Source organism: Ochotona curzoniae, unplaced genomic scaffold, assembly GCF_017591425.1.
Source record: "Ochotona curzoniae isolate NIBS_2020 unplaced genomic scaffold, NIBS_Ocur_1.0 patch210, whole genome shotgun sequence".
Taxonomy (NCBI): Eukaryota; Metazoa; Chordata; class Mammalia; order Lagomorpha; family Ochotonidae; genus Ochotona; species Ochotona curzoniae.
Genome location: NW_024466763.1, coordinates 25,351 through 48,575, shown reverse-complemented (window position 1 = coordinate 48,575; position 23,225 = coordinate 25,351). Strand labels below are relative to the sequence as shown.

Here is a 23,225-nt window from a genome sequence, read left to right as displayed (position 1 = left end):
ACAATGATAAAACGGTCAATGACATTTATGAACACAGTGAACAGAGCTTTAAAATGCATAAAGCAACAAGAACTAAAAGAAATAGATCTACCAATCTAGTAAGCGCTCCCAGGACCTCCCAGGGTACAGCAGACTTGAACACCATTACCAGATGACATGACCTAACTGACATGACAGAGCATGTCTTACAAAAGTAACATAGACACAATCTTTTCAAGCGTACAACACTTACCAAAGTGAATTATTTGTTAAGCCGCAAAGCAAATCTCAGAAAATCTCAGAATCAAATACAAATTTTGGGCTTAAAAAATTTTTTTAACCGGTTTCCTCCCCAAAATGATCGTAACAGGGCTGAGTCAGACCAAAGCCAGAAGGCAGGAGCTTAATGTGGGTCTCCCATGTGGACGGAAGGCACCCAAGCACATCGGCCGCGAACTGGGTAAGGGGAGCAAAGGGGACTTAAACAAGTGCTCCATTACAGGATCCTGGCACCTCGCAGAGCTGCACAACCAGCCACGCCTTAACACTGGCCTACAGATTGTTTTCCAATCAGAGTAGAATTAAGTTAGAAATCAGTAACAAATATCTTAGTGGGAAGTTCCCAAATATAAGCAAATGAGTCACCTGTTTGATCAGGGCATTGGACCCACGTGCTGTCCCCGCTCACCGAGAACCCTGAGCACACACAGATACGATTCTGAGAAGGGGACAAAAGCATAGTATCGGCTATTAGGATGTGTGACAACGTTCCTCGTGCAAATATCACAGCACACCTAAAAGCAAGAGGAAGTGCAAAAAACTCACCAGCATTACAACAGCACGTAACGGAGCAGGGCCGCACCAACTGCAGACATTCATTTGGAAGGTAACTGTGAGCACTGACAGGACACTGCCGCCTTGCAGTCATGGAAGACTTTAAAACGCAAACACATGTCCCAGAAATAGGTGAAATTACTACTCAACAGTGGCAATATTTTAAATTTGCATTTTATTAAAAATATAGCAACATAATAGCAGCATCGTTTAATAAATCTTTATTAATACCATTTTAAAAGTCATCCTACTCACAAACATATCCGCCTAGGCAGCGTCTGTGTGTTTACACTGGAGGTCCTTCCCTTGGCACTTCCACAGCACTTCTTCCCTAGCACTTCTCTACTGGGATTCAGCAGGCAGATTACTACCACATTCACCGGTGTAGCTGCACAGTGTACTCAGATCTTGGGGAAATCAGAAATCATCTTGAGCTTCATCAACAGTATGCTTGTCTACCTTACACTGGTAGCGAACAATCTCTTCCTCTAGTAGGATTTTCAATTTGAACTTACAAACATACTCAAGAAGGTATCTAACAAACAAAACCCAAGCATAGAAGGAACTACTTCAGTCCTGAAAAAATAAAATTTGGAGGTAAAATGAAAAGTCGCCCCCAAATTAGCAATTTCCAAAATTATACTGTTAGACAGATACAAATTTAAAAACAAGACAACAAATTAAGACTCTGAGTTTAAAGACTTTACCTTAAGAAACGTTATAGCAGACACAAAGTAACAATTCTAAATAAATTGTTAGGAGTTATGAAAAGCAGTGAAAGGGTTACTAAATCCAATCTAAGTGAATGTGAATATGGACCAGAACTCATAAACAGCTTTAGCTTATTTTTAAAATAGTATCAGTTGTTAGTCAGTGTTACTAATAAAAATGTATACTTTTAAAACGAAGGAAAAAAAAAGCTTGCACCCATAAACCCAAAAAGTAGGGAAGTTAATTTTAAGAGATTCTTATATTACTCCAGATTCCTGCTTCCAGAAATATGTTTTATCCCTTTTGAAATTCGAGATTAAACAATTTAAATGGCTATTACATATAAGAGTGGGAATTATGAGAAAATACTTAGTAAAAAATTTTAAAATATTTAAACATACAAGGAATGCAAGATCCTTCTACTTCACAAGACTAGATATACTTGACAACCAAGCTAGTTAAAAAATCAAACACTTTTAATGAAAATAGAAAATGACCACCAAAAAAGTACTCAATGCTTCAATCCAAAAGGATTAATTCTGCTAATCTGACAAACAAAGGCGATGAAATCAAAGCAAATTCTGACTTGGCGTTACTGTGTAGACTAAAGCATGCCGTTGTACGCAGTAATTCTTACATACATTATCTTCATTTGAGAGCGTGTTTGGGTCAGGGTCCTTTTTTTTTAAGTTTTTAAATAAAGGTAAGTAACATATACATAGACAATGACAGAGTCCCGAAAATGATTAGCATCACAAATGAGATTATTTTCTTGATCAAAAAATTTTTCTCACTATGGATGCCAGCTTTTAATTGAGCAAATCAAAACGCCAGCCCCCAACACTCCTGATGAATATGGCCAACACCGAAGCCCTTCAGAACGGAACCCTAATCCAGGGAAGGTCATCAACTGACAGGTGCATACAGTCATGAGCTAATTAGACAGGACCCGGGTCACAGCAGGGGGTAAGCCAACAGTGAAGCATTTACGCGTTTTCACACTTGGAACTGACGGGCAAGCTTCTGAAGGACCGTCCTCTAGGATTAGTCTGGGTTGCTGAAAAGCAAGAGTGAGAGTTCCAAAAGAATTTTTCTAGACTGATGAATAGCAACTACAATTTAAGGAATTCTCTTACATAATTCTAGCTAAACAAAATCTGTATCAAGCGTAAAATGCTGTCTGCTGAGCCTCACCTCAAGTTTTCCCGACAACACCTGTATTAAAACAAAGTAACTCGAGAAGAAATCTACAACTGAAAACATATCGGCTCCAGTCAACAACAAACATACAAAACCCTACCAAGTTTTGCTTCCCTAAGAACAAGTCAAACATCCAACCCCGGAGAGGCTGGTTTTACTTCCTAGGATCCTCGGATCCCATTCACAAGTCAGGATCTGTCAAGCCTCACATGATCACTTTAACAGTGACTAAATATCAACGCAGGAACCAGATTTCATGTTAATGACCAGCATGAAAGATATTTCACAGAGCCCAGAGAAGAGGAAAACAGTTTTATAAACACCACACAAAACGTGCATTCCCTGTGGCAAAAAAACAGAAAATCTCTGTGCCAATGAAAAGAAAGGCAGGATGAAAACTGATTGTTTTTTTGAAATGCATAAACAAATACTTTCCTCTAAAATACTTAGCTTTATTAGAGAAACGGTACTAAAAATAACAAAGATTCAAACATTTGCTCTAGTCTACTTCCATATCATAAATAAGACAGCTATTGATGCAAGACACATAATCCTACACAGTCCTCTCCATATGCACCCAGCATTCTTACATCAGAATAAGCTGTTTACAGCCAACCGTATGTGGTTGAATGATAAAAATGACCATCTATACTTTACATAGTAAAGCATTTTCCAAAGTTTTAATGTACACAGTTGACAAAAAGGAAAAAAAAAATCACACAGTAATTTTGAACACAAAAAGAGTGATTAAGCAGCTTAATAATCAAACCAGGCTTCATTACTCGCGGTGGGGGCAACTCTTTTCAGTCTTCACCAAAGACTTCAACCTCAACAGTATTAACATGAAAATTCAAGGTGAAACCAAGTGACCACCTGCTACTCAGCTTTTTAACTCTATCTGTACAAGTAACTCTTCCCATTGAGGTAAGGCAACTGAGTAATTTGATTGTATTAGACTGCATTAAAATAAAATTATACTTGATTTTTTAATAACATGCTAATTAAAACTGTTACTTTTTTGGAAATATAACAGTAATGAAAAGAATTCAAAAACCACAAGTTAAACGTTTTGAGACGAAAAACCTTTGCAATGCTGTCGTCTTGCACACCGTCAGGGAAAGGTGAGTCTATCTACGACGGACCACCCGAATTTTAAACTCAAGGAAACATACCCTGGGACACACAACCTCCCTGGTAAACGAGGCTTCCCTCAGTCAGCACATCATTTAGAGAAGACAACTGAGAGGTAATCATTAAGGTCATTCAACATCAACATAGACCACAAAAAGGTTCCTTTTAGGGAGAACAGCATGCTTCAATTGTCACAGTATAAAATTGATGGTCCCAAAACTGTACTGTTAAACTCAACAATCAGCCTTGAAAACAAGACTTCCTTTTCATATTAGGTGAACTAAGTAAGCAGCTCTCCTGACACTTGACTTGCATACCTCTCTATGGGTATGAACAGAATATCCACCTAGATTCCATATGAATTCAGGATGACTAGCACATAGAAAATTCTAGAAAACATTGTAGAAGGCACTAAAGCTTCAGCTTGTGCTCCCATAGCCCATTTTGAAAACCCAGTTTCCTTTTGCTAAGGACGCCTTTGCCACCTACAGCTGACAACACACACTGCAATTCTACTCGCAGTAAGCTTGGAAATGTCAAGGAAGTTTAAAAGAAAACGCTCACTCTGCGGGTAGACCCAACGACTCAAACACGGAATACTAACACGTATTAGTATTCAGCACAGGGGGTTCTTTCTTTTCAGAGAGAACAGTAGCATGCAGTGTCAGTTGTTTTTTAATCCACTTAAACAATTTTAACCTGTAAAACTATCTTAAAGAAAAACTGCTGTCCTAAATGATGAACAAAAGAAAACAAGTGAGAATTAAACACAATCACTGTAAATCTTGTAAAGGCGAAAACTTCTTACATACTTTGCACTTACAAGGGGTGTGTTTATATTTCCACCAATTTCAAGCACATCATCAAACTTTACATACTGAAACTGCTTTAAAAAAAAAAAGTAAAGTGATACAAAATTCAGTAACCAGCCTTGTCAAGAGCCTGCAAAGCTTGTCACCAGTCTTTAAGGATAGTATGAATTTGGATCTCTGATGTTGTGTTTATTTGCAATGGTTCTTGGCAGACACTAATAAACCACATGGCAAGTATGTCGGCCACCATGGAACTGCACAGACTTCACATGAGAAGGCTGAGTAACGTGTGCTACCGTCTCCATGTCCGTGCTTTCTGATTCAGAAACAAGATGGCCACAAAGTCACCTAAGGATTGGAAAGCCGTTTGCTGCTATCTTTTACGCTCCACTAGACTTCCTCCCTGTCTATTACATCTTGTTGTGAGACGTAAAAGCTTTGGACTGGATGCCAGCGTTGAGTGCAGAGGGGCCTTGGAGGGTCCTACACCGTGTCTGACTGGGCAGACAGGTTTTCCTCGTCAGGCTGACAGCTGCCGTTCTGCTGCCCGTGGCTGTCCCCAGTCCTCGGTGCGTCCTGGTCACCGACTTCTTTGCCCACATCTGAATCTGCCTCGTTCATCTCCTCCTTCTCCTACAAAAAAAATATTAATGTGCCCATTTAACATTTTCCTAAGAGTTGCCCACAATAAAAGCAAAAATTATGTCTTATCTTTTTCATAAGACTGATTTCTCGGAAAGGTCGAGTTAGAGAGCGGAGATGGAGTGACAGGAAGCCTGCATGTAGGTCGTGTCCACAGGCTTTAGTGCCCAAGCTCTGAAGCCAGTGGCTTCTCCCAGGGCAGGGACCCAGGCACTCAGCTCATCCTCCACTGCTGTTCCAGGGGCATGAACTAGGAGCTGGACCAGGAGTGGAGCCGCAGGGACTAGAACCACAGTCCACATGAAGTGCTCATACTGCAGGTGGCACATACACCACAGTCCCAGCTCCAATGTCTATCATTTCTGAAGAAACAAGACTGAATATTTTCTACCCATTATGTTTTCATATTAAAAAAAAACACTCAAGTAGTGTAAAAACTTCCCCTTTGTACTTCTTATAAAATTAAATGAGGGAAACAAAAAATTGTAAGAACTGACAGACTTGAAAAAAATGGAAGAGATTACAAGTATTTCCAAAAGATAAGATACACACCAAAACGCAAAAACAAAGAACAAGGGACCACCACTGTCGCCCTGGCAACAACAGCACTGCATCCCACATAGGAGAGGCCGTGCGAGTCCAGCTACCCTCCTTGCGATGTGGACCTGCTGCTGTGCCTGGGAAGGCACATGGCCAGTACTAGGGCCCTATTAGCCATGTGAGAAACCAGAACAGACTTCAGAAATGGCTGTTGTGGCCGCTAGGAGAAAGAACCAGCAGATGGAAGATCAATCTTTCTCTGTTTCTTCATCTTTTCCTTTTTTTGTTTTCCTCCCCACAAAGATTTATTTACTTTTATTAGAAAATTGGGTCTGCAGAGAGGAGATACAGCAAAAACGATCTTCCACCCGCTGATTCATTCCCAAAGTAGCCGCAACAGCCTGAGCTGAGATGATCCAAAGCTAGGAGCCAGGAGCTGCTTCTGGGTCTCCCATGCAAGTGCAGGGTCCCAAGGCTTTGGGCCATCTTCTGCTGCTTTCCCAGGCCACAAGCAGGAAACTGGATGGGAAGTGGAGCTGCCTGGACACAAACTGACACCTATATGGTATCCCAAGGCATGCAAGGAGAGAACTTCAGCCAGTAAGCTACTTCTTCTGACCCAGGACTGCAGTTTTCACAATTTTAATTTGCTGGGCCCAGTACGATGGCTCAACTAGCTAATTCTACACCTTGTCTCAGCTGGGATTCCATAAAGGCACGGTTCATGTCCTGGCTGTTCTACTTCCCATCTAGCTCCCTGCTTGTAACTCAGCAAGTAGCAGACGATGGCCCAAAGCCTTGGAACCCTGCACCCACGAGAAGACCCAAAAGAAGCTCCTGGCTTCTGGCTTTAAATCAGCTCAGCTCCAATGACTGTGGCCATTCTGTCTTTCTAATAAAAACAAATCTTTAAAAAAACCTTTTTTAAAATTTACTCCCTTATCTTCAAAATTTAACGAGATTGATCAATTTAACACTTTTTTTCTTTCAAAAACAGCAAGCAATTTTAGTCCTGTGGACACTCTTGAAGCAGCCCTGAACAAACAACATGAACATACACAGAAAGAGGAAGGAAGAGGCCTGGCGAGGACAGATAGAACATGTCACCTGCCACAGTGCCCACGCCCCTGGACAGCCTCCTGCCTGCCAGGGTGCCGGAGGGGACGTCAGTACACCAGGCAGTGGGCATACCTGCTAAACCACCTCCACCTGCAAACCCATCTCTCACCCCTCCTCGCCCTCTACCAGAGCCCCACACAGGCCAGCAATACCATGCCCTGACCTCTGTAATAAACATTTAAAAATAATGCTTGTATTATAAAAAACATCATGTTTTAAAAAGTTCGTTCCCATTTAGCGCTTTCCCCACCGTGCCGCACCCGGCGGCTGACTTACATCACTTCCTGTGAGCACAGCGCTGTCCTCCTTGCCTTCGCCGTCTTTACAGTCCTTTTTCACAGAGCTGGAGTGCTCACTCTCCCTCCTCTCACCAATGTGGTCCCGTTCCTCTCTCTCTTTTTATCCTTCTTATTTCTGCTACAAGAATATTAATAACATGTCAGCATCTAATAGCTTAAAGAGATTTATCATAGTTTTGACAAAATATCCTTATCCAATACAGGGCATCCCCTGAAACAACACAAAATAAAATTCCTTGTACCAGACACACTAGTAAGCTATTTTGACAAAAAATGGGTCCTACACCCTGGCTTACCCCCATCTTACCCTACTTGGTTTTTTAAAAGACATACAATTTAGGGTCAACAAGGTGACTCAACAAACTAATGTTCCACCTGTAAGTGTAGGCACCCATGTGGGCGCTGGCTCATGTCCTGGCTGCCTCACTTCCCATCCAGCTCCCCGCTTGTGGCCTGGGAAAGCAGCAGAGGATGCGCCAGGCGCTTTGGTCCCTGCAGCCATGTGCAAGACCTGGAAGAAGCTCTTGGCCTCTGGCACCCTGGCCAGCCCCAAACACTGCAGCATCTGGGGAGTGGATGAGTGAATGGGAAATCTCTGCTTTGCAATCTCTCCCTCTCTAACTGCCTTTCAAATAAATAAAATAAACCTTTAAAAAAATATTTGGGGGGGGCAATACTACACTGACAAAGAACATATGCAGACATTTTTCCCTGTTGTTATTCCCCCACATCATATAGTGTAATTATTTACACAGCACTTAGGTCGAGTCCCTAGCCTCCAGCCCCAAGGACAGCAGGCGTCTGCAGAGTGAATCAGATACAGGAGTTTCATTTGTTTCTCAAATAAACAAAAATTAAAACTAAAATGAACAATAATACCAAAGCCTGGGGACAGACAAGAAGCATGTAAGTGGAAGCTGAGGGTGACTGAATATCTACCTCTTAAGACTTCATTTCTGAAAGGGGCAAATGGAATATTCACTCAGAATATAAGCGAGAATTTGTTTTGTAGATTTTCCACCTGCTCCAGTGTCATGTCAGCTCATGATCTTAACTTACCCCCTCGGGGAGGGAGACCGGGAAGACTTCCTTTTTATGGTTTTCGATGTTCTTGGGGATCTAGAAGAGCTCCTGCTCCTCCTCCTACGTCTTTCCCTGGAAGTGAAAAACACGTCATATTTTAAATAACAGCCAGCCATATAAGGGGCAATTCACATATATAAAAGACAAGGAACTCTCAAGCGCATTTTTACTATTCCTTAGAGGTCAGCAGAAAATAACAATCTTTATGGTTCTGTCCTGTCCTATTTCCTCATTTCAGAACTCAGGCCCAATAATGAACCACAAATTGCACAGACTGCTCAAAACATCATCTCTGGTGGTGTACAGATGGATATACAAGTACAGCTGCTGATGATAATAAGCTAACTCTGGATAATACTCTAGACTATCAGTTAGGAATAAAGCCGTGAGTCAATGAACAAGTAGAGCTGATTATACTCAGATTTAAATTCCAGTGCTTTATTTTACTGGATACACAGCTAGGATCACATTATTGAACCTGAGCCTTTTTATCTGACATGAACACAGCTCAAGCACTACAGGCCTGGCATGAGAGCACCAAGGAGGTCCAGTCGGGCATGAGTCTGCCAGGCACGGGCTCCCTCCCCAGCCCTGGCACAGGCCCTACTTTTCTCAACAATAGTGTTAATTCTAACATCACAAATGTTTTCAAATATCAAAATTTTTATTGAAAATACAGGTGGGGATACATTCTGGAAATAAAAATATTAAGTGGGCTATTGTTCTGAGGAGTTATAATGTTTCTGATGTAATAAACAAAACCCAGAGTGTCTGAAAGGCAGAAAACTGCTAAAAGACGAAAAACTCAAACTCTTCACACCAAGTTCTTCTGAAAGCATAAAACACTGAAAATGGCTACACTCTTAGAAATGAATGGTGCTTATCCTATTCCTCCAGCCCTAACACCAAATGTGAGCAAGGGAATTTTCTTAAAGATCAAGTGACATAAAATAGCTCAGAAAAAAAGAATTTAAACATGATGAAGTTATTCAAAATTAAAACATTCAGGCCTGGTGCTCAGTGGCTAGAGTCTTCAACCTGGCACATGCAGGGATCCCATATGGGTGCTAGTCTGTGTCCAGGCTGCCCGCCTCCCTTCCAGCTCCCTGCTTGTGGCCTGGGAAGCAGGTAAGGACAGCCCAAAACCTTGGGACCCTGCACCCGTGTGGGAGACCCAAAAGAGGCTCTACCCATTGAGGACACTTGGGGAATGAACCAGTGGCAGGAAGATCTTTCTCTCTCTCCTTTCTGTGTATCTGACTTTCCAATGAAAATAAATAAATCTTTAAAATAAAAACTAAAACATCTGTTTGTACTAGGAAGGGTCATCACACAAACACAAAGGCACACATGACACACAATCAATAATGCCTACGCAGTGCAAGGAGGCTCCAAGGGTTCAACTGATACAAACAAAGGCTGTTCAATTACTTCACGTGTGTCCAATGTGCCGGAATCTGGAGCTAATCTCTCAGCCCCAGTAAGACACACGAATATAACAAGGCTGCCAGTCCGCTGCTTCTGAAGCAGTCTGCTGCTCTGCTTTTATCTTAGAGGTGGAGAAAGACCGACCAACACAGTGAGCACTAACTCCACAGATTCCTACAAAGGCTCAGGTTAGGCAAGTCCAGAGTCAGGAAGTCCAACCTGGCGTTCCACACGGAGCTGGACCCAGTGACTGGAGCTATCGCTTCCTAACTGCTGGAGCGTACAGTCACAACACTAGAAATCAGGAGCCTTCGTGGGAACTGAGCCCAGGTAGTCCACTCCAGTCCCAGTGCCACCAGGCCTGCTCCTGAGGCAATGTTTTAAAGTAGGTACCAAACGGTGATTAGAGGAATTCGCAAACCTCTAAAAGGAGAGGAGGGAAAGGGTTATGGCTCAATGGGCTCAACAGTCACTTGGGGGCCTTGGATTGAATCGCAGCCATCCCACTTCGGATCCAGCTTCCTGTCAATGCACCTGGAAAGCAGCAAATGAGAGCCAGCGTACTCGGGCCTTGGCCACCCACACGGCAGACCCACAGCAAGTCACACTCTTGGATGCAGCCCGGGCCGGCCTCAGCCAGCACAGCACCTAGGCTATGGGTCAGCGCAACGCAGGTCTCCCATCTGTCTGTCACTCCAGTTTTTCAAAAATGAACAAATAAATAAATAAATAAATAAATAAATCTTTTAAGAAAGAAAGAAGATAAAAATGGAACAGTGCTACTGAACTTTGGATACACAAGCACAGCTCAGGGACCAGACTTTCAGTCCAGCATTTAAGATGTCACGTTAGAGTAGCGAGGTTCAACCCCTCAGCTCCAGCTACACACACCAGTGTGCACCAAGAGCTGGGTTCAGATGGAGTTTCCAGTTCCTGCCCAGGTCCCAGGAGCTATGTGGGAGGTGAATCAGCCAATGTGAATGCTCGTTCTCAGAGTTCTTTTAAGCTGAAGTACAGAGCACATGAGAGATTCCCTGTAAGCTTCAGTTTCCTGATGCTTGAAATGGCAACAACAGTCTCCACACAGGTTTACTCTGAGGATTAAATAATGCGAGGCCGGAAAATACACTGAGGTACAATTATCTGGCAAATGTCTGCCATTATCATCCTTGATCTTTCAGTATTAGTCAAAGGCTAACGTTAGGAACAAACCATTAAAGTGCCAATTTTAACATTTATTTTATTTTTCTTTCAAAGACAAAATTACAGAGACAAGGAGAGAGAGCTCTTCCATCCACTAGTTCATGCCCCAAACAGCCCAAGCTGAGCTGATCCAAAGTGAGGACCAGTAGCCTCCTTGGGGTTCCCGTGAGAGTGTAGGGGCCTAAGGACGTGGCCCATGCTCAGCTGGTTTCCCATGCCCTGTCAGGGAGCTGCTCTGGAAGCAGAGCACCTAAGACAGGAACCAGTGCCCGCAGGGGATGCCAGTGTCGAGGCCCAGGATTCATCTCTCTGCCACCACACTGTCCCCTGAAGTACCAATTTTGCAAAAAGAAAGGAGATACTGCTGTGGGTAAGCCTCCACATGTGGGTGCTGGTTCAAGTCCTGCCTGCTGTACTTCCAATCCAACTCCTGCCAATAGAATTCAGGACAGACAGGAAGGTCCAAGTGCGTGGGAACCCACACCGGGGATCCAGAAGCTGCATTGGACAGGCCCAGCCCTTTTTACAGCCATTTGGGAAGTGAACCACTGGATGAAAGACCTCTCTCTGTCTCTTCCTAACTCTGACTCTTACATAATTTTTAAAAATACATATATTTAAAAAGGAGGCATAAGGGGTGGCACAGTGGCTCAACAGTCTAATCCTCTGCTTACAACGCCAGCATCTCAGATGGGCACCAGTTCTAGTCCCAGCTGCTCCTCTTTCAATCCAAAACCCTGCATATGGATTGGGAAAGTAGCAGATGACAGCCCAAGTCCTGGGTCCCTACACCCAAGTAGGAGACCCAAAAGCAGCTCCAGGCTCCTGGCTTTGGACTGGCTCAGTTCCAGCCACTGCAAGGATTTGTGGAGTGAAGCACTGAATGGAGGATCTGTTAGTCTGCCATTCAAGTAAATAAATAATCTTAAAAAAAAAGGCAGGTGCTATGGTACACAGCAGGTAATACCACTGGCTACAATGCCAGCATCTATATGGGTACTAACTCAGATCCCAGCTGTTCTACTTCTGATCCAACTAACGGCTGATACCAGACATGAATATAGACTGGACATATTTCCAGACACATACACCCCCTCTACACACACACAGCTTCTTTTTTGTTTTAAAGATTTTTTTTTTTATTATTGGAAAGGCAGATTTACAGAAAGAAGGAAAGACAGAGTGAAAGATCTTCCATCCACTGGTTCACTTCCCAAGTGACCACAACAGCCAGAGTTAAACCGAACAACACCCAGGAGCCAGGAGCTGCTTCCAGGTCTCCCACACGGGTGCAGCGTCCCAAGGCTTTGGGCCGTCCTCCACTGCTTTCCCAGGCCACAAGCAGGGAGCTGCATGGGAAGTGGGACAGCTGGGACATGCAAATCAGCGCCTGCAAGGCGAGGATTCTAGCCACTAGGCTACCATGCCAGGCGTTTGCTTTTTATTTTAAAACACAAATATATTTCAGAGACATTTTATCACAAGTCAGGAACTCCATTTATTTACAGTCATAATATCACCCAGAATAAGGTTGTACACTTAGATATCTCAATTGCATGAAGAGGTCTCATTTTGCAAATGTTACTATGGAAACCTACTGCCACCTGGTGGCAGTGTAACTCTTAATAAAGTGGGAACTATATTGAGGAAAAGAGTAACCATTAAAATTTACAAAGACTGAGAATCCATATCATGAACTCAACAAAAGGGCTAAAAACTATTCTCAGTGAGGGATTTGGCATTTAATCCAGCGTTTCTGAAACCAGCATCTCCCCTCAGTGTCTGAGTTTGATTTCTGGCTCCATTAAGAGGGTTCCTATCAGCCTGAGGGGAGCCCTGGCTTGTGCTCTGGGCTGCAGCTCTGGGCTCTGGCCCCTCCCTCCTCAGCCACTTCGGTCATCTGCAGAGTGGAATGCCACATGACCTCTCTCTTCCTCCCAAACGAGTACCTCCCATGACAGTAAGGACAAACACCACACCATCAGAACACATTTTGCATATTAACATTGTATCAAGGGAATGAAAAAAATGAGCTTATGAGATCAAATTCTATAATTTTTTTTTTTAAAAGAAATCCTCCCTTACCTTTCTACCCTCAAAGAGAACCACAACAAAGAACAGGAATTAGCAGGTTAAAATAACAGACCACAAACGGCAGCTAAAACTTGTCAAGTCTGCCCATGTTCATGACTGTGGCGATCCCTCTGCTAGAGGAAACAGCACAAGGAGGGGAGCACACTGTGACCTGGCCACACTGGCTCAGCTTGCACACAAGGATCTTTCCGCCACCAGCTAAACCCGCCGGAACACATTTTATGCATCATCGAACCTGCTGGAACTTCGAGATCTTCTGGAGGCATTGTAACTCCGGGGTGGTGTTCTGGACTTCTTCTCCTTCTTCCTCTTCTCATCGGTCTCTTTGGATCTGTCCTTGTCTTTGTCCTGTTCCTTCTCAGGCTCTTTGTCCCGTTCTTTCTCTCTGTCCTTCTCTTTATCTTTGTTTTTACCCCGCTCCTTCTCCTTGTCACGTTCCTTCTCTCTCTCTCTCTCTTTTTCCCTTTCCTTTTCTCTATCTTTCACTCTTTCCTTTTCCTTGATCTTTTCTCGAGTATCCTTCCTTTTGTCCCTTTAAAAACAAAAATTAATTAATTAATAACTAAAGCAATTCTTCCCCACCCAATTGGGACCTCCCTCTCTTTCCTTTACAATCACCAACACTAAATCATTTAGAATGGCTATAGACATAACATATAAATTCTACACAACTCAAGTGTACACAAAGCTGCTAAATGAAGCAATTACCAGGCTGAGTGGAGCAGTTTGGAAACCTCATGAATCATACTGACCATCAGATTCAAATCAATGGCAACCAATATTAATCCTAGATTATTAAAACAACCAGAAAAAAAGTTTTATTTCTCTCATTTAAAACCTAAACCACAACAGAGTTTTAACAAACGAAGCCAATGAAAACAGTCTCTGTAATTTCCCTAAAACTCACCGTGAACGTGACCGACTCCGGGACTTGCGCCTCTCCCTTGACTTAGAGCGTTTTTTATGTGGGCTCTTAGATCTGCGTCGATCTTTCTGTCTTGAACGTGATCTATTATGGGATCTACTCCTAAGAAAAATAAATTGTTAAAAAACTTAGTCTTAAAATTTAAAAATTTTTAAATTGAAGATGTCTTTCAAATATGAAAATTTTAAAATCTATCCTAATACTATTTATCAAAATCTATAAATTTCAAGTTTACTTGTTACCAGACGTTTCTCTAGTTATGCACTGCACGAGACCTACGCTGTTATCCGCAGGTGCGGCTTCGTGTGGCACAATTAACGAGATGCTTCACATTAGTACAAAAAGCTTCCCTCGTACTCCATGTTTTATGCTAAAAACCGTCTTTTAAGACCTATTTTATATATCTAAAAGGCAAAGTTACAGACACTGACGGCCAGAGGGGTAAGAGATAGAGAAAGATCGCCCATTTACTAGTTCACTCTCCAGATAGCCACATGCCCAGAGCTGGGCCAGACCAGAGCCAGGAGCCAGGAGCTAATTCTGGGTCTTCCATGTGGATACACAATTCTAAGCCCTTGGCCTATTTTTTGCTGCTTTCTCAGACCATCAGCAGAGAGCTGGCTCAGAAGAAGTGGAGTAGCTGGCCCTTTAAACAGCACCCATATGGGACTCAAGTACTGCTGTCAGAAGGAGGGCAGCTTAACTAACTATGCCACAATGCCAGGCCCCTTGCCTTTTAACTCTCAATCAGCAAGGAGTCTGGTTATAATTCATCTTCACAGAGTAGTGCTTTGATGATTCAATAGTTTCTATAAAAGGTTCTGTTATTTGTCCTTACAAATATATTAAGAAAAGTGTACAGCAGCTGGCACTGTAGCAAACTAAACTTCCTTGCCCTGTGGCAGCAGTAGCCCATAAGGCATTGCTTTAAGTCCCAGCTGCTCCACTTTCAATCTAGTTTCTGGTTAAAGGCCTGGGAAAGTGCTCAGGCCTCTGCAATCATGTGAGAGCCTGGAAACAAGCTCCTGGCTTAGGACTGGCACATCCCGGGCAGTGGTAGTCACTTGGGGAATGACCCAGGAGCTCCCGGCTTAGGACTGGCACAGCCTCGGCGGTGGTAGTAACTTGGGGAATGACCCAGGAGCTCCCGGCTTAGGACTGGCACAGCCTCGGCGGTGGTAGTAACTTGGGGAATGACCCAGGAGCTCCCGGCTTAGGACTAGCACAGCCTCGGCGGTGGTAGTAACTTGGGGAATGACCCAGGAGCTCCTGGCTTAGGACTGGCACATCTCGGGCAGTGGTAGTCACTTGGGGAATGACCCAGGAGCTCCTGGCTTAGGACTGGCACACCCCAGCGGTGGCAGTCACTTGGGGAATGACCCAGGACAGATGATCTCTCATTCTCTCTGTTGCAATTCAGCCTTTCAAATGAAACTAAATAAATCTAAAAAGAAAAAAGATTGTGTAGGCACAGTATTAGTAGTAGTATCAGTGCTAGCTTGACAGGAAAACAAAAATCCTTTTACGTGAGCTAAAACTAGATAAAAATAATCCAAGATTACACGGCAATAACTTTTCACACCTATAGTGACACCCACAGCTAGTTAAAGAACTTTTCTAAGAACTAGTGTTACACCACAGCAGGTTAACCTGCCTTGCAATGCCAGCATCCCACTCTGGAGTGTGAATCGATTTCCAGCTGCTCTACTTCCCATTCAACTTCCCGCTACTGCTCCTGAGAAAGCCTGCCAAGCTGACTGAGCCCCGCCCCGCCCCCACCAGACGGAGCCCTGGCCAAGCCGGCTGCTTCAGGCACCGGAGACTGAACCAGAGCACAGAAAGTTCGCTCCCCTCCTCCTCTTTCAAGTTGGCCTTTCCAAAAAAAAAAAAAAAAAAAGGGGGGGGGGCAGAATTACATAGAAAGGAAAAGGGAAGAGAGATTTTCCCTCTGCTGGCTCAGGCCCCAAATGACCACAATGGCAAGGAGCCCGGAGCTTCATTCGGGCCTCCCACGCAGACGCAGGGGTCCAGGGACTTGGCCTATCATCAGACCCTGACTGAGAGACTGCACGGCAGTATCTGGTACAAAACAAATGCTTATTAACTCCACTTGCACTATCATCATTCTCACTTAAAGTTAACATAAAGCTTACATTCTTATTTAATGCCAAGGAAGCAATGAACTTCCACAAGTATACTTATTTTAAAAGTCAAAGTTACAGAGAGAAAGAGAGATGTTTTGTCCACTAGTTCACTCCCAATGGCCACAATGCCCAAGGCTGGGCCAGCTGAAGTCAGGCTTATTTTAAAATGCCTTTGCTTCAACATGCTTAATAAAAACTGTCATCATAATATTTCTGTTCAGGTTAACCTCACTAAAAGTACAATTATTTTGTTTTTTCTTAAAAGGTGCTTTCCAACCTTAAATAGGCAAAGAAAAATTTTTAAGGATTAAGTGCAGCAGTTATAAATAATGAACAAAAAAACAAGCAAAACATTAATGCATTAGTTTCCCTCCTCACCCAGCAAGTCTTGAGAGTACAAAAAGCCACTGTTTGAGTAATGAATTTCTGAAACTTAAATATTCCCTCATTTCTAATGTCCTGGTTTCTGATTAATGCTAACAGTCAAAAGTAGATCTAACCTACCTAAAGATGTATCTTTATCACCTTTAATTTTTAATAATTTGAAAGATATTTTTAGATAAAACTGTAAATAGCAACTTACCATCACGTTGCATCAAAGTTCACTTGTAAATCAGCTGTTTTCCATTAAAAAATCATAAAATGTCTTATATTCCTATGCTGGCCCATAAAGGTCACTTAACTTAAAAACCACAATTACAGTACTACCCACCTTTTCTTTCATTGTGGCTCTGAATAAAACAAGTATCAAAATCGACAAAGTAGAAATACATCTCCCCAATCCTAGGTCACAGTGACAAGCAATCTCGCCCTGGCTCACCGTCAGGAAGGGAACAGGGAGAACAGGAGAGAGTGGGGATGGGGCAGCACAGCTCATAACCTGTTCTGTCACTGACACAGAACAATTGTGATAATTCTATACGATATATGCAAACAATATGAAATGCTCAAGTGAAGGAAGCATTTCCATCTCAAACATGTATCATTGCTTTGCTTGGGAACCTTGAAACTCCTTCCTTCTGGTTCTTTATAAAATATACTATAAGTCGCTGTCAACTCCCCCAGTCACCCCAACTGTCCTGCTGAACACACTCCCCCAAACTAACTGGACATTGGAAATCACTGCCCGACCTCCACCTTCCACCTTCCACCTTACCAGCCTTCAGTTACCACAATTCCACTATCCAACACTACGAAATCAAACTGTGAGTGTTAGAGCCGTATTGATGTTTCCGTGACTGGGAAGCAGAACTTTAGAAGCATCTGAAGCAAGTGAAAAACTACAAACAGCTCCTGCCACCTGTGCTCCTGGGCCGTCACTCCACCAGGCCACTGCTCCACCAGGCCTCCACCATCCTCCAACCAGGCCTCCACCAGCCTTTAACCAGGCCTCCACCAGGCTCCACCAGCCTCCACCAGGCTGCCACCTCCACCAGGCTGCTGCTCCACCAGGCCTCCACAAACCTCCACCAGCCTCCACCAGGCTGCTGCCTCCACCGGGCCTCCACCAGCCTCCACCAGCTGAGGAGAGAAAGCCCTCCCAAGCCTGCAGCAGCAGGGGCTCTTCCAACCCAAGAGCCTATCTACCTACAAGGCTTTTGGATAAGGAACTTGTTTTTCAAAACTTACTTTAAAAAGAAACAGCGCCCTTTTATGTTTGTTTAACAACTTATTTGAGGCTGTACTTCTATAAGCATGTTTAAAAGCAGAATATGCTGGCCAAAAACACACACATACATACCAACAGCTAGCAATTTCAAATGCTACAGGGGTACATCGACATGACACTATTCCTATGAGTAAGAATAATTACAATTAAGACTGAAAAACCCTCCTCACCTAACCCTTGTAGAGTGGAAATACCCAAATATAGAGTAGTTAATAACAAAAACCTTAGTTAAATTGTGAAACTGTGTCATAATTTCCAAAAGCATATGAAACTTCCCATAGATCATTATCAAGAGCAAAATGATCTTAACCATCAGTTTCGGGTTTTTTCCAGCCTTGAACCTGGCACTCTCTTAAGACTTGAGTCACTGGTCTTTTCATTCTTTGGACAAATGACCTCGTACTGTGGCTCAGCTTCTTCGGCCTCCTGCGCGCCCTCCCAGCAATCTGCGCGTCCAGTCTGTCACTGCTGCTCATCTGCTCTCCTCCCTCAGTGCTCATGTCCAATGCACTGTCCACTCCTTACAGAGTCAACTGGGCTCGGAACTGGCCTACTGGAAGATCTTGGAAAGACGGGAAAACCCTACTGCAAACAAATAATAATGGAGCAGTATACACAGGTAAGTAAATAGCCCAAAGTGTAACTCAGCTGACTCAGAACAGCATCCTATGTTCCTATCTGCTCCTAGAATGTCTTTCATTATCACAGGAAGGCCAACTTGGGCCTGCTGGTGATTTTCCACATAAATGCACACTGGTTCCTTTTCTCCCTTCCCTGAAACACAGCACCTTCTCCAACAGCCTTGACAGGTACACAAGCAGGCCTGCTTCTCCTCTCTCAAGACACAAACACGACGTACATGGAACATGCAATGAAGATCCACACTACACACTTTCACACTGCACCTCCAGATGTGACTCTTGGGGTACTTCCAAACAAGTTCACTTTATGAGTTTCCCTTTGCATCAAATGCAAAGCAATGACACACAGATCAGAATGACAAAGCTCTAAGAAAAAACAAGATAGAACAGACTACAGCTTAGACACCATACAAAACATGGATCTGAAAGTGCACATACGTCTGGTCCAAAAGCAGGCACAGGAGGGTCCCGTCCCCAGGAGTCCCAAGGACACCCGGCACAGGAGGGTCCCATCCCCAGGAGTCCCAAGGACACCCGGCACAGGAGGCAGAGCTGCTCTAACACGTGAGGTAGAGCTCCCCAAGCCTGGACTACCCTGGGAAAACAAGAAAGGCTGGAACTTCAGTAGTATTTTCAGTTTGGCCACTATGTTCCCTCTCCTCAATAGAAAAAAATAGAGTTTGTAATCTCCATATAAAGACTAATTTATTTACTCCTAGAAAAACCAATAGACCACCTTTGCCTAGAAAACCAACTTACAAAACTGAAAATTAGTTAAAACATCAAGAACTGTGAATTTGACAAAATGCGTTTCTTAACTAAATTCCAACAAAGGTAATATTTGCTGGAAACCACACTTCCAGCACTACTGAAATTTCATACAATGTGAGCAATTTTAATATATGAACACTGGAAACAATGTAAAATACAACAGCAGAGATCCTCACCTGCGCTTTGACTGTGATCTTTTCCTTCTAGAATGAGATTTTGAGCTAGATCTGGATTGTGAGCGAGTATGGGAACGAGATCGACCGCCTTTTCTTTCATTGTTCTTTCCAGACTCTGGGAGGAAAAAACCACTTTGCAGTGTAAGCTCAGAACAATTAAAGATCCCAGTTAATAATTAGGCACAAGTGGAATGTACCACATATAGTGCAAGGGGCCTACTCTCTGTACATCCTCCTCCTGTGCAATTATCCTTCAGAAACATCCAAGAAAGTCATTGCATAAACTCGTGGAGTGCAGCCACCCTGCAGCAGTACATATAAACCAGATGATTATAAACAGGTGCTCGTAATATTTTGTTGCTGCCATAACGTACGATTACAACATGTCTGTAATTCCTATGACAGATTTTAAGTCTCCATTTATTTTCCTAGAACTGAAGCTTAAATTCTGACGGCTAATTTAGAAAATCTGCTCAAAAGTAATTACCCAAGCATCACTGGATTGGATTTTTAAATTACTTTACCAACACAAAAATTCGAACTAGTGTTCCACTCTGTGCTAAAATAGAAAATCCATATTTTCTCAAAATAATGGGCTCCTTTCTAGTTGTAAAATTAAAATGTTAAGGAAGGCAAACCTCCATAACTGTAACATTTTAAATATATTTACTTCATTTCCAGCTTCACCGTAAGACAATTTGCTTGTAACAAATAAATTTGAATGCAGTTTGCTATTAATTTATAATGAGCTCATTTACTCGAACAGGCTGTTAAAAATCACAGGAAAAGTTAAGATTTGTGCTAGAATGCACTTGGACATGAGTAGGCCACTTACTACTTGAGTGTCAGTCTTTTATGTAAAAGAAAAGGACTGAACAATGCAATTTCTAAATTCCTTCCAGTCCTAAGGCTCTATGACCTGTAAACTGTGGCCTATGTAACAACACCACAGCCTTACCTGGTTCAATAGCTGCTGAGATAAAGGACTGAGCCTCTCGGACCCGCTTCATGACTTCTTCTAACTCCTTAGCTGCAGCCTGAGGTGTCATCTCAGGGGGTTTTACTATTGCATTGTTGGAGTGATTTATTCTAAATTAAAAATATTAGCATATCACAAATGCACACCTTATTTACATACAACACATGAAATCATTAACTGCTTACACAATACTTATCAATCTGAGGGTATCTCAAAAGCACACTGAGAATGATAGAGCAAATTCATGTTCTAAAACAACCCTGAACCATGAATAGTAACCTCATCCCTACCTGCCATCATCTCTTGCTAACAAATTCAAAACCAAATCAAAAGAAAGCTTAACTGTAGCTGACTTCTACAACAGCCCAAATGGACTAGAGGAAATATTTTCCTATGTATCATAGAGTTACAACTAAGATGGGCTCTTTTGTAGATTTTATACTTAATACCAATGAATCACTTCTCCTAAGATTTTGTCGATAACGTGGGCAATCTGGGAGGATGAAGGCAGAGCTTGCAGCACGTGTACCATTTCAATTAACCTTGAACTCTGGCCTAGTCAAACACACATTCCAAGCTGACAGCCTTCTGGTAGAATGCCTAGTCTACTACCAGTAGCTTTCTGAATGCACACAATGTTTAATGAGCCTCACACTTCACCCCCACCACAACTGCCAAGATAAGCACCCATTGCAAATGATTATTTCTCCTTTCAAAGCAAATCCTGATCAAATTCTGTAAATCAGGGAATTTATGGAATTCAGACAAAACCAAGTTTCCCTCAATAATCACTTGAAACAGAACTTCTTGAGTATCTAAAAAGTTACACCATTTTTTTCACAACCAAAGATAGGAGCAACCCTAAAAGTCAAAACAATTGGTTTAAAACCATCCTACGTTCTCAATATATTTTGCTGCAAATCTGAGTTCACTCAAGTTTTTTTTTATACTAGAAATACTGTAGTTCAAATCACATAGTAAGTTGTCCATTAGTCTAGGGTCATAACAAAAAACCAACTTGATTTTGTTAAGGCTTAAGGACACACGTGTTAGGTAGAGTACATAAACAACATTAACGTTGAACTGGACCTTAGAAATAGAAAAATGAGAAAATAGGATAAACATCCTTAAATAAACAACTTCAGGAATTTAAAGGCTGAAAGCTAATTATCTCATGTATTTCATTTATACTTAACACAAAGTCTTCCTTTACACACATTGCCAATTACTAGCAAAAAAAAAAGGCCTCTATTACATCAAGCATACTTTAAATTATTTTCAAAATCATTAAAATGTCTTTGTTTAAGATTCCTTACTTCAGTGGCCTGTCTCCAAACATAACTCCATTAAAAGCAAGGGCCCTTGGCACAGAACTTTGGTCTGCAAATTCCACAAAAGCAAACCGAGTTGGCTGAGTCTCATCACCTGCCATCCGCACAAACTTTACTTCTCCGACTTGTTTAAAAAACTCAAGTAGTTGATCAGCTGTAGTTGTCTGAAGAAACAAAGTGACACTTTAATAAAGTACACACTTTTGAAAAATCAGGTACATCTTTATCAAGTGACAATTCATTAGAAGACATACAGAGCAGCATCTACAATCACTCCGTTTCTCTTTAGTTACCTGGGAATTCAGATTGCCAACATACACCGTCCTCCTGATCTCGTCAATCTTAGAAGGGTCCACGTTCCCCATGAGTGGTGGCTGTGGTATCTCCCCAAGAGCTGCAATGTTGGGGTCCAGCGCTGCTGCTGGTATCGCTCCCAAACTGCTAAGCGAGACACCAAGCTAGAAAAGGAACACACACACACATGCTGTTCTCAACAGAAAGACTAGTAAGAATGAGTCCATCCAACAAGAATGGAAGACCACAGACGCCTAACTTATGCCCAGAAGCATTTTTTAATTCTTCAGATTAAGATAGTGAGGTCACATTATTTCCAGTGCATTTAGAAATACATTTTATAACTGAGTACATTTCAAGTCTGTTTAAACTTAATAGTAAATATGGACAAATTCATCCTATTTCTGTTATAAAATGTTGAGTAGTTACATTCTATAATGCATTCATGAACCATGAACTGGTATTACCGACTACTGATAACTATTTCTGAGAAAATACAGGGTTAGGTTCCTGAGATCCTGTAGTCGTATTTTTGTCAACCGACACTCATATAATTTTTATTTTTATGAATTTCCGTTTAAAGACACTTTAAAGTGTGCTGTTATTCATTAATATAAATCTCATCACTGGCATGAATAAATGACTCCGACACTTCTTATCGCACATTTTCTACATGAAGCACATCACAGAATTCCTGAACCCAGGAACACAACACGTTAGCACCACGCTTAGAAGTTGAGCTATGTAACAAGCACAAAAATTCAAAAAACACAGAATGCAAAAAGTATACATGCTTACAATCTGAACATTAAAACCAGACAGAATGCCATCCTGTGTGATTTCTTCATAAAATTGTTTCAAGTATTGACTTCACAGTTAAACCAAAAGTTTCATCTCATAAGTGACTTCACAAACACCGAAGTCACAAATCAATTTGACGGTAATTCAAAATGACTGAATTCCAAACCAAAAAAAAAAAAAAACCCAACTATTACAGCAGCATCTAATTTTGCTGACTGATTAACTCAATCCTATTGACCCTGAGGTGACTATTACTGTTACACCAATTTCACAGATGAAGTGGGGCCGGAGGTACCAACACCAGTGTCAGTTCTGATCCAGTTCCCTATTAATGTGCCTAGGAAAACAGCCCAAGTGCTTTAGCCCCTACACCTACATGAGACCTGTAAGAAGGCCCTGGCCCAGCCCAGGCGCGTCGC

The 23,225-nt window shown here is 42.3% G+C and overlaps 1 protein-coding gene and 1 long non-coding RNA gene across 2 annotated transcripts in view; both read right to left on the bottom strand.

Annotated features, from left to right (window-relative positions):
- Window positions 1-3,162: 3,162 nt before the first annotated feature.
- LOC121166701 (splicing regulatory glutamine/lysine-rich protein 1-like) overlaps window positions 3,163-23,225 on the bottom strand; it is a 35,395-nt gene continuing 15,332 nt past the window's right edge. The window contains 10 exon segments of the mRNA XM_040995951.1: window positions 3,163-5,300; window positions 7,245-7,357; window positions 7,360-7,385; window positions 8,327-8,422; window positions 13,311-13,607; window positions 13,983-14,102; window positions 19,402-19,516; window positions 20,360-20,490; window positions 21,697-21,875; window positions 22,005-22,169. Coding sequence (XP_040851885.1) covers window positions 5,151-5,300; window positions 7,245-7,357; window positions 7,360-7,385; window positions 8,327-8,422; window positions 13,311-13,607; window positions 13,983-14,102; window positions 19,402-19,516; window positions 20,360-20,490; window positions 21,697-21,875; window positions 22,005-22,169 — 1,392 coding nt within the window. The 3' untranslated portion in view covers window positions 3,163-5,150.
- LOC121166702 lies at window positions 17,152-19,394 on the bottom strand. The gene is made up of 3 exons (XR_005885462.1): window positions 18,348-19,394; window positions 17,276-17,281; window positions 17,152-17,163 (listed from the first exon to the last, which is right to left on the bottom strand). It is a non-coding gene; the product is annotated as an uncharacterized LOC121166702 (long non-coding RNA).